The following is a 12,079-nucleotide window of genomic DNA, read 5'->3' as shown; positions in this document are numbered from 1 at the left end:
CTTGAGCAACAAACAGCTCAAGGAGAGTGCCCAGACCCAGAGTTCAAGTGTCATGATGAAAATAAACAACAACAACAACAACAAAAAAACATACCCCATAATACCAAACCTATAAGCTTGCAATCAACTCCATAATGGCCAGAGATGAGCATCTTGAGCAAACCAGCTATCTCATGAGCTGTCAGTCATCCAGACTCAATTTGTAGCCTGTGAAGACTCCTTGTTTTGTTTCAGCCACTGGGAGGTGGCTTCTGACATCTGTTCTCTTCTCGAGAGAGACACACAGTCCCAGTGACCAACCAATGTAGGGATTCCCTTGGGTTATGTTTACTCTGTATCAAGTAGGCAGGCACACTGAGTAAGCTTCTGGTGAAGTTGTTTCTATTGTAAACATTTTAGTTATTTATCTATTTTAATTTTAATTAATAATTAATTTTTTTTGCCAGTCCTGGGGCTTGGGGGCCTGAGGGCCTGAGCACTGTCTCTGAGCTTCTTTGTGCTCAAGGCAAGCACTCTCCCTCTTTGAGCCACACAGCGCCCACTTCTGGCTTTTTCCGTGTATGCGATGCTGTGAAATCGAACCCAGGGCTTCATGCACGCTAGGCAAGCACTCTACCACTAAGCCGCATTTCCAGCCCGCTTGTCAACTTTAATACTTCTTGCATGCTGTGGGAAAATGTCGCCAAAGCACTCACAGATTTGAGAGGTGAAAAAGAACTCCAAATATGCGTCCTTTGCTCCTCTCCTCAAAACAGGGTAAGGGGCAATGAAGAGCCACGGGCTAGCCCGCCCACTGGCCTTCGCCTCTGGAGGTATCAGGAAAGTTCCTACCAGGAGAGAACGTAGCGGGGGACAGGACAAAAGTTCAGTACGTGCGGTAGGTATCCTCAACGAAAGGTTGGTATCATCTGGGGACTGCACACTGGCTTCCAACCCTGATCCTCAGGGCTCAGCCTCCAGAGCAGCTGGGATTGCAGGCAGGAGCCACAGTGCCCCGCTGAGGTGTTTAGATTCTTATTTATTTAGAAGCAAATCTGACGGCTACCCATCCACCACCGGTCCAGATAATGAAATCCGATCCGTCCTGGGTGCGCGCCACTATCCTCCTCTCCAGGCCCAAACGCCAGGACAGGGTTTAAGCAAAGCAGCCCCAGGCCAGGAAGTGGCAGAGAGTGGAGATTAGAACCCACGAAACCTGCTCTCAGAACCCGCGCTCCGTGCACCGGAGAAAACTTGCCACTGATTCCGCCTCCCCGCCCGGGTAAACCGAGTACAAGCGCTGGCGAATCACACGGCGCCACGTCTATCCGGGAGGCCTCCAGGCCCCGCCCCTCCCGCTGTCCCCGCCCTCACATCATCACGCTGGCTACGCCTTTCGTCCCTGCTGTGGCCGAGGCTCTGCCGGTGCCGCCCCGCGAGCCTCCACGTACACACTCTACTCCAACGCGTCCCCCGCCACCTAGGGAAGTCCACATCCGGGTGACTGGAGTAGGTACCTCCGGCCCCGCCCCTTCCGTGCCAGCGCTACCCTCACTTCCGGCCGCTCGGCTCGCTCCGACGCTCCTCAGCTAGTGCTGCTTCCGCTCCGCTGTTGCTGCTGCCGGGGTATCGGCCGTGAGGTGGTCCTGTACGAGGGTTCGGGGACGCCCTGCTCTCTCCCGCACCCCCGCGAGGCTCGGGGCGGCTGTCGCGTGCGACCTCGTCAGCGACCGACGCCTGCGGTGACCCCGCGCCGCCCGGTGGAGGCCGCCGCCGCCGCCCGGGGATGCCGAGGCCTGTGGCGGCGCCGCGCGGGGCGCCCGCCGGGGGCCGTTGGGGCTGCCGGCCGCTTGCGCCGCCGCCGCTGTTCCTGCTGCTGCAGCTGCTGCTGCTACCGCTGCTGCCGGGCCCCGGCGGCGCCTCCGAGATCACCTTCGAGCTGCCAGACAACGCCAAGCAGTGCTTCTACGAGGACGTCGTCCAGGGCACCAAGTGCACGCTGGAGTTCCAGGTGCCGGCCGGCCGGCGGGCGGAGAAGCGGGGTCGGGGTGGAGGTGGGGCGGGGGGGGGGGCTCCCGGCAGCGGTCGATGGGGCGCGGGGGCGGGGCCTAGGGCGGCTCCGGGCCGGGGTCGGAGGGCGGAGCCTGGTGGTGGGGGCGGGGCTCGGGCCGAGGGCTGACCGGCGCCGGGGTGGGAGGGTTGGTCCCTGGGTGACTGGAGAATCTCCCGGAGGTAGCCCACCCTTGCCGACGAATTTGCCACAGACCTCAACGGCAGGCACGTCCGGGAACTGCTTCCTCCACCTGTGACATTTCTTTCCGACATATCCCTAATGAAACGTGACATTTTTCACAGTTACTCCTGCTCAATTGTTAGGACCAGATCCAACCCGCAGTGTTGTAACCCACACCTGTGTCCACTATAATCGGATTATAAGTGCTAATACGATGTCTAGTTCCATTGCTTTTCCATCTTTCTTTTCCATTTTTTTTTAGCATTTTCTTTATTCCTGGTCAATTGTTATACCCAGAGCCGATCTCTTAGTATTGTAAAACACACCTCCGCTATGATCAGATTAGAAGTGCTACCAAAGTCCATTACATTTCAGTTTTTATAAACTAAACTTTTGTTATTTAAGTAGTTGTATAAAGGTGTTTCACTTCAGCGTGTCATCTTCACCCACATTACCCTTTTTCATCATTCTCCCCCCCTTCTTGCCCTCCCTTTTTCTGATGGTTGGTGGAGTTAAAGTCCTGGCAAATAAAGCTCTTCTCAATTTGGGGATTATGTTTTTGTTTTTTTTTAAAAGGCACTATATTCATCAGAATGTGAGTTTTCAACTGACTTCTCAGCAGGTACATTTAGCATTCAAATAGCTACTGAGTGTACCTCTTGGGTGCTGGTGACACAGAAGTGATGGAAAGCAGAGATACAGTGCCATCTTCCTGATCCCAGATCCTGGTCCCCATCCCCACCCCTCATACCAATGTACTTACTTAGTACCTTATTCATGAGAACCATCTTGTAACCAGTAAATGGAGGTTATGTGATCTCATTTGAGGGATCCATGAACACTTCCTAAATCTTTGCTTTTTTTTTTTTTTATTTTGTGTTGGTCCTAAGGCTTTCACTCAGGGCTTGGGCACTGTCCCTGAATTTTTTTTTGCTTAAGGCTAATACTCTGCCACTTGCACCACAACTCCATTTCTGACTTGTTTGCTGTTTAATTGGAGATAAGAGTCTATAATAGACTTTTGTACCCAGGCTGGCTTTGAACCACAATCCTCAGGTCTCACCCTCCTGAGTTACTAGGATTCCCAGCATGAGACACTGGTTCATTTTACACTGAACTTTAAAGGATGAATTGGAAGTACATCGGTAAGGGAGATGGAGGTACCCATGATGGGAATATTCTGGGCTGCTGCATGAATGATGGTTAGTGCAGGTAGAGAAGGCCGATAGGGTGCTGAGAGTGAGTGTGGAGGACTGATGATAGAAGACTATTTTGGTGGCCAGGCAAGAAGTGGTAGTGGTTTACACTAGGAAGGTATTGGTAGGGAAGGAAAAAAAAGGAAAGATAGGAGAGTATGCTAGGTAAAAGCAACAGGATTTGGTAATGATTGGGTTATACCTGCCTCGTGAGAAGAGAGGCTAATGATCACCCTTAGGGTTGCTTAAATTCATGGTTAGGACCAAGCCACACACATAGAAGAAAACAGAAATTTTCATGTAACACATAAGTCAACATTTCTTTGTTTGCATTTAATAAACATTTGAATTCTTATGTGAGGCCCTGTGCCTAAAAAATGGCATCTGTTGTGTGCGTGCTGTGTGTCAAGCAATTGAGATGTCCTGAGCAAAACTTGATGTGAAATTGTTTTTATTCCTTTTATACTGATGAAACAGGCTTACATAGATTTACACCCAAGGCCACCACACTGAAAAGTAGCAGATTCTGCATGGAGTCCTGAGTTTAACTTTCTTGCCTCCCTTAAAATAAGACTGGCTTTGACTCCAGGCAGCTTTCCCAGACATTCAGTCACATAATGTTAGGCTCAGCACTGCAAGAACACAACAGGGAGTCTGCTAACAAAGGATAGAGGGGTCTCCAAGAGAAATTTGGCAGAGGTACTAATGTTTGAGTTGAGTCTAGTAGGCAAAATAGTGTTTGCTTTACAGTATGGCAGCCCAGGGAGGGAAGGGCACACGATTGTGGGTTCCAGCAGAATGAGTCTGAGGAGTGCTTTCACTCTGCTGCTGTTAAGTTTATGTGTGGCACTGAAATACACTGAGTCATGATAGTTTTGCTTTGTGACCTGTGGGTCTTAGGGCTTTGGGGGATGGTTTGTTCTACCAGCTTGTAAACATTCTTCATAACATCAAGATTGACCTTTTGTACCTGGCCTCCTTGAGGATGTTCCCTTCCCTCTCACTCACCTAAGGGATGCTAGGGTGCTGCTCATGGTGCTTTAGTGCAAGGATGGGGAAACCTTCTGATATGGTGCATTATTTAGTTCCTAATGGGAATGACTTCAAGTTGGGAAGCCCTAAGTCAGAAGGGGGGACTGACTGCATGGTAAGAAGCCCCATCAGGAAACTGACAGTAGTACATTTTGGATTAGAAATGGAAGGAAGGGGATGAATTTGAGAGCCAGTAAGACAACAACTGCTCTGGTCATTTGAACAGGTAGGGAAGACCAGTTTGGGACTCAATTTCCAGTTGTGACCAGCCATGTTTAAAAGAGGTGCTGATAAATAAGAGCACTTATTAGAAGTCAAGTGAGGTGCTGAGCCATGATAAAGTTTAGTATGTATTTATTTGATTATTCAGAGCACAGTGGTCAAGTATAAATAACTGGGTATATAGAAATAAAGAGTAATTATTTCTCCTGGAGAAAAGGTTATTGACTTTTTAAGGGGGGGAGGGGATAAATTTCCAGTTGATAAGATTCAGGTGCTTGCTTTTTGTGTTTCTTTATCTTTTTTATGTGCCATTTGTGGCACCTGAACCCTGGGCCTGGGCACTATCCCTGAGATTTTGTGCTCAAATCTGGGGCTAAAGTACTTGAGCCTTTTGTTTGTTTAAAGCATTTTTATGGCCCAGTGTTCTAACATAACTTTTAAGACGAGCCTGGGCAACTTAGCAATATCTTGTTTCAAGAAACAAAACAGGCTGGGTGGGGCTGGGGATATAGCCTAGTGGCAAGAGTGCCTGCCTCGGATACACGAGGCCCTAGGTTCGATTCCCCAGCACCACATATACAGAAAACGGCCAGAAGCGGCGCTGTGGCTCAAGTGGCAGAGTGCTAGCCTTGAGCAAAAAAGAAGCCAGGGACAGTGCTCAGGCCCTGAGTCCAAGCCCCAGGACTGGCCAAAAAAAAAAAAAAACAAAAAAAAAAAAAAACAAAAAAAAACAAAACAGGCTGGGTGGGGATGTAGCCCAATGGTAGAATGCTTTGTGAGGCCCTGGATTCAATCCCCAGAAATTAATGCCAACATTTTTATGGGTTTATTAATACTTCCAAGATTGTACATTTTTCCACGCCTATAATTATATTTCATTTAATTATTGAAGTGATGTTGTAACATGCTTTAGTCACCTCTCAAAGTGACAAAAGGTCACATAAGTAACAACTCTTCCTTTGAAGTCCTAAATTTGGCTTTTTGTTCTACTGATTGATACACACACACACACACACACAGAGTGAGTAATATTATGTTAACTTTGTGAGCTAAGTGATAGAGTAGACCTAAATTAACTGGCACATCAACTATTTTGAAGTGAATGAACATTCTCTGTCTCCTGTCATGAGAAAGGTGTTTAGGTTTTATAAAGTTTTAAGTCAAACTGAAATCTGAAAATCAAAAAATGTAAAAGCGAGTGTGATAGTTAAAGACATTTGTCCATAACCTTATTTCCATATTAATAGGAACTTTGGTTACTTTTTCAAATGTGTTAGATGCAATGACCTCCTTCTCCTCTCTTTCCCCTCCCCTTTCTTTTCACCCTCCCCCAAACCTCTCACAGGTAATTACTGGTGGTCACTATGATGTCGATTGTCGACTTGAAGACCCTGATGGCAAAGTCTTGTACAAGGAGATGAAGAAACAGTATGATAGCTTTACCTTCACAGCCTCCAGAAATGGAACATACAAATTTTGCTTCAGCAATGAATTTTCTACTTTCACACATAAAACGGTGTATTTTGACTTTCAAGTTGGAGAAGACCCACCTTTATTTCCCAATGAAAACCAAGCCAATGCTCTTACCCAGGTAAATAAACAAGTTAGTTTTTAAAAACAAAGGTTGATATAGTAAAGGGAAGAAAAAAAAGCATAACGAAATATCTAAGTGTAAAAGAGTACAAAGATAAGAGATCACTGTTAATCAGCTTTCCACTGCTGAGACCAATGACTGAGGTAACAGAAGGAAAAGTTTATTTCTGCCCCCAGTGACCCTTCACTTTCTTCCCCTAGACTCCTCCCCTGCTCGTTCCAACACCTCCTGGTAGTGTGATGTGTTAGCCATCAAGTCTTTAGCATATGGGCTTGGTGGGGGTCACGGCAATCTCTAAATAAAAATGTTGATGCTGTAGGGAAACTTAGGAAGGCTGAGAGCTGGAGTGTTTGGAAGCATTTCTGTGATGCCATTAGCTTGCATGAGGACATTTAAGAGATAGTTGGGGCGTCAATATGCCTGGATTGCTGTGTGCTTGTACACTATTGTCTATATCCCACTGTTTCAGTAACTGGCTCTAACATCAGGTAAAGTGTTAGAGTAGTAGTAAGTCATCCAATGAAAATAGTTGTGCTAGGTAAATTGGGTTTTATTTTGAGGAAAAGTTAAGAAAACTTCAAAGCCACGGAACTGGTACTACTCAAGTGATGAGAAAGGCTGCTTTATTTCCAGTTCAAATACAGTTCTTAATACTAGGAATACTTAATTAAGATCACATCTAAAAGGTGCTTAAACTGTGTATTGAAAGAAATTATTTGTCACCTCGTTGTCATAGCCTTCCCCTGGTCTTTTAGTGTTTCCAGGTTCCTGTGGCCCCTTAGCTAAGGTCCAGATATTAGAGGTGGGTGGATATTAGAGGGGTGTGAGCAGGGTATATTTAGTTGCTCTTGTTTTAAGAAATGTTCTCACCGGGCTCACACCTGTAATCCTAGCTACTTAGGAGGCTGAGATCTAAGGATCATGGTTCAAAGCCAGTCTGGGCAGGAAAGTCAGTGAGTCTCTTAACTCCAGTTAACATCAGAAAAGTGGCACTGTGGCTCAGAGTGGTAGAGCACTAGCCTTGAGCTGAAGAGCTCAGGGACAACACCCAGGCCCAGAGTTCAAGCCCCAGGACCCACCAAAAAAAAAAAAAAAAAAAAAAGGAACTGTTCTCTTTAGTGCTTTGGGTGAATACACTTTACATTGTGAGATACTTTTTCCTTAAGGCTGTTGTTTATTTTCTTTTTAAAATTTTTATTCTCTTTCTTTTTATGTTAGCATATATTAATTGTCCAAGGGGATTCTGTTATATTTCCATGTGTGCTTATATATGAATGCATGCATGCACGCCAACTTTGAGCAGATCCACCTTCTATTATGGGGCCATTGTTTATAAATTAACCTGTGTCTGCTCCTTTGTGGATCTCACTGTGTGGGAAGGAACCTTGCTTACTGAGTATATGACTGCCCTGCTTTACAGCTGGTATGAGTGAGTGAATGCTGGTTTATAGCATGCTAGGTCAACAAGAGATTGAGATCCAATGAGAAGGTGAACCTGCTCGATGAGAGTGCACATAAAGTACTAAACACACTAACTACAGTGTTCCTATTTAGATGGAATCGGCCTGCGTCTCCATCCATGAAGCTCTGAAGTCTGTCATCGACTATCAGACTCACTTCCGACTGAGAGAGGCCCAGGGCCGAAGCCGAGCAGAGGATCTGAACACAAGAGTGGCCTATTGGTCAGTGGGTGAAGCCCTCATTCTTCTGGTGGTCAGCATAGGGCAGGTGTTTCTGCTGAAAAGCTTTTTCTCCGATAAAAGAACCACCACGACCCGTGTTGGATCCTAACACCATTGTGAGAACTGAGGGCCCATGGCCTGTGATAGGCTGTCCTCTGATCTTGGTACCGAAGGACCTGACACTGGCAACATTTCAAAACCTTCATTCTTCCTGGGAGAGATTTCAGTGCGTATCCCCAAACCGTGGAAGATGCCTTTTTAAATTCATAATGGTGGAAACACTTTGGGACTTACTTGGGCTGTTCATGTTCAGTATACACCAGTGATCTACTTTTTTCTTGGTTGTTTATATCTGCTCTTCACACACTAAACTTTGGTATTCTGATTCCTTTTAACCATTTAAAGATACTTTTCTTATAGGTAGTTAATATTTTTAAAACCTTAGATTTAATGTCTATATGTGTTATGGAGGAAGAAAACTGCCTTTTAATTATTTGTAGTGAATAAAGTTGTGTTTTTAAGAAAACCAAATGTGATCTAAATAGCCCAAGCCCTATTCTGCACTGCTTATTTTTATGGGGGAAATGATCTACCACAGAAATGTTAGTTAATATTGATACAATATTAATTGATATATCATGTTATAATTTATTTCTCAGTAATTTAGAAAATGCCTAAGTTTTGTGTTTTGGGTTTATTTTAAAATTTGTAACTAGCAATGTGTTTGAATTGTTTTGTTTTATAAAAGCATTCTTACAACACAGAAAACACTTAGTAGAGTTTATATAGACCTTAATTCTCAGACTGTTATAACAAGTACAGTGAGAAAGTTTAGCTGGGTTAATAACCACACTCATGTTTCCAGTGATTTTACAAGGAAAAGGAATGTGGCGTGTCATTTTGACATTGTCTAGGCTGGCTCTTGTTTTTTGGGTTTCAGGCCATTCATTTGAATTGATGGTTGTAACATTAGTATTGTAAGTGCCATACTTTCATGTGGGTGTGAGGCACTGAAAAGTCAGTTTGCTTCCCGTGTTTGCTCATTTTGTTTCCATAGTCTCTGCTTAACAGCCTGAAGTGATTTTTTTTTCAAAAGTTAGGATGCTTTGTTACCTGTTTGATAATCTTGTACTTCACTGAATGAGTATTAAATAGTTCATATCCTGTCCCCTGTAGGGTTTAGACTGTGTAAATTCACTCACAGCTTGTGTCAATTCAACTTGACTGAAATAAGATTTTGCTCCAGATACTCCAGAATAGAATATAAGATGATGGAAAATTAATATCATTTGTAAAGACTTGGACATTTGAATCCTAGGATACTGCATGGCAGTTCTAGTCATGAACACTACTGACAAAAAAATTCTCAGTTGTAAGCTGTCTTACACACATACACACACGTTTGCATCTTAGAACAGAATGAATTGAAACTGTCATGCTGAGATTTCACAGTATACAATGGTGAATATGTTTTCAATACTTTCAAAAAGCTGTTCCTTAAACACCCTTTCTTTATGGGTTATAAAGAGAAGTTTAAGATATTGCAGTTTTTATTAATTGGACTCTTGTATTGAAGTTGTCCTGCAGCTTTCTGTGAGGCTCTGTGTGACAGATCGAGAAGTTTAAAGCCCTGGCTCCAATGTGATTGACACGCATGGCATATGTAAAATGTTCTTTTCCAGTTGCCTACAGACACCATTATGTTGAGATACTTCTGTCATTAAAGAGCCAGGTGCAGAACTTACCGAGTTTGGTAGAGACAGTGCACTCATCTAACTGTGCCTCTAAAAACTTCATATTAGGGGCTGGGAATATGGCCTAGTGGTAGAGTGCTTTCCTAGCATGCATGAAGCCCTGGGTTCGATTTCTCAGTACCACATATATAGAAAAAGCCAGAAGTAGCTCTGTGGCTCAAGTGGTAGAGTGCTAGCCTTGAGCAAAAAGAAGCCAAGGACAGTGCTCAGGCCCTGAGTTCAAGCTCCAAGACTGGCAAAACAAAACAAAACAAAAACTTCATATTAGCCTATTTCCACGAATAACTTTTGGTGAGAGTCTTGAGATATGTGGGCTTTGGTCACATGTTGACAGCTGCTACTCACCTGTGTCCATACGGATTGGAAGACAGCTGTGTGCACATCAGTGCTAAGCCATGCTCTTTCTTCCTCCTGCTACATCATTTGGAACATCTGATGTGTAATCCTTCCATAACTAGTTGCACAAGTGTGAATTTCCCAAGTATGTTCTGACATGATGACTTAGAATACATGTTTGAATACCATCGTTGTATATATTTTTCAAGTAGAGAAAATAATGGAAAGTGATTTGATATACAAGTTTATACTAAAATTTCAACCTGGTGATGATAAGTGTGGAGACATTACTTTGCTAATAATCTATAGACATCCTTTTTGGTTTTCTGTTAAAGAAATGGTTTGTGGTTCACAGCTCTCGTCCAGGCTTATTGATCAGCCTCAAAGAAAAGGGGACTGAAAAGGAATTTTATTCTTTAGAGACATATAAATTTGCACTGTTTTTTTTTTTTGGTTTCTGTTTGTAAATGTAACATTTGTAGTTACTAAGACAAAACAGACCCCATGACTTGTTTTCAGAAATTAAACAAATTAATATATAAACAATTCAAGGAATTTTTTTTCATTTACTTATGAAAGAAAAGGAAATTTCTCTTAAAAAGCCAGTTCTATGGATTTGCACTGATCCATTTCTTGAAGAATAAAGACAAAATCTTTGCGCAAACTGACTTCCCTTGTCTCTGTCAGGACTGGATTGTTTGAAGCTCCTTATGTTGGATAGGCTTCTGTAACGGGAGGGTTGTCCAGGACTTCATTACTCTCTGAGTGACATGACAGGGAACAAGTAGGAGGGGCCCAAGACATGACAGGGAACAAGTAGGAGGGGCCCAACTGCTTTCCTGCACTCCTTGTTCAGGGTTTTGGGGAGTAGTGAAGTAGATTACCTTTCAGTTAACTGAATCATGTGGTATTTTCACTGTGTTACCTTTACTTTCTCCTTCACAGCACAATGAGGCAGTCTGATTCCTGGACACAGTTCTGTGGAAGTAGCAGGGAGATAGGAGTACAGATGGGTGTATTGGTACAGGTGTATTACTATACACTCAGCATGAACCTTATGTTAGCAGGGTTCTTTCCCAAGGTGGACAGAGTGTCTGGTAGAGCTGGAGCACTCAAGCCCTCTATTTCAACACTGTGCAGCATTGGCTTCAATTAAGGACAGATCTCCCCCAGCTCACCTATTATCTTAAATGGTTGAGTGCTCTGACTTTGGAGTCATGGTAAGTTAAATCATGGTTGTGTGACCTTGCACAACAAAATTTATTAACTATTTCTACTTTTCTACCAAGGCAACTCTAGTATAATGAATGAAATGTTTGTAAAACCCTTAGAATTAGTGCCTCACATGTGTAAGCACTGAATTGCTATGTTTGTTTTTTATCAGTCCTCTTTCTAGTCTCTTGACCTTTCTTCAGTTCTCAAGTTCTATACATGACACAAACAGGGAAAGGAGTATCTACTGATATAATCACATACTGGCCCAACCCCAGGAGCCTGACCTAATTGATGGAGATAGGACAGCAGTGTGAGTTAAGAACATAGCAAGTATTGAAACAGAATGGACAAGGGTCTAGGGAGTGTATTTGTGGGTCTGTTACACTAAGACTGTCAGTACTTGAGTGGTTTAATCACTTTTTTAGGGATATGGGTCTCCTCACCTCTTGCCAGAAATTGAAAATCTTGGGCTAGGGGCATGACTCAAATGGTAGAATGTTTGCTAGTGATCCCTAGTATAGCCAAAAAAAAAAAAAGTTCTTTTTAACCATTAAGAGCAATGGTGGTTTTTTGATCTCCTGAGTTGACTTTCAAGGCTCCAAATTCTGGAGGGAAACACAGAGAGGCCATCCTGTTTTTCAGTCCTCGTTTTTCCATTTGATGGGAAAAGAGCAATTTAGAAATAACCCTGATCTGCCATCATGTCAGTGCTGTCAGATACTAACAATCACTACTATTAAAAAGAAGTGCCAACATTTTAATTTTATTTCATTTGTTTTTATGTAGATAGGTATTTTAAAGGAGTTAAGTATTGCGTTTACAACAAATTGCTACAC

General features: G+C 43.6%; 1 protein-coding gene across 1 annotated transcript; it reads left to right on the top strand.

The window, feature by feature from the left end:
• The first annotated feature begins 1,530 nt into the window (after window positions 1-1,530).
• Tmed7 (transmembrane p24 trafficking protein 7) lies at window positions 1,531-10,692 on the top strand. Its single transcript, XM_048334260.1, has 3 exons — window positions 1,531-1,990; window positions 6,008-6,253; window positions 7,811-10,692. Exons 1-3 carry the CDS (start codon window positions 1,766-1,768, stop codon window positions 8,045-8,047), a joined length of 708 nt encoding a protein of 235 aa, XP_048190217.1. The 5' UTR covers window positions 1,531-1,765; the 3' UTR covers window positions 8,048-10,692.
• Window positions 10,693-12,079: the final 1,387 nt, after the last annotated feature.

Source organism: Perognathus longimembris, chromosome 25 (genome assembly GCF_023159225.1).
Source record: "Perognathus longimembris pacificus isolate PPM17 chromosome 25, ASM2315922v1, whole genome shotgun sequence".
In the NCBI taxonomy this organism is placed as follows: Eukaryota; Metazoa; Chordata; class Mammalia; order Rodentia; family Heteromyidae; genus Perognathus; species Perognathus longimembris.
Note: the sequence above shows the minus strand (reverse complement) of the source record. Positions and strands in the feature narration are given on the sequence as shown.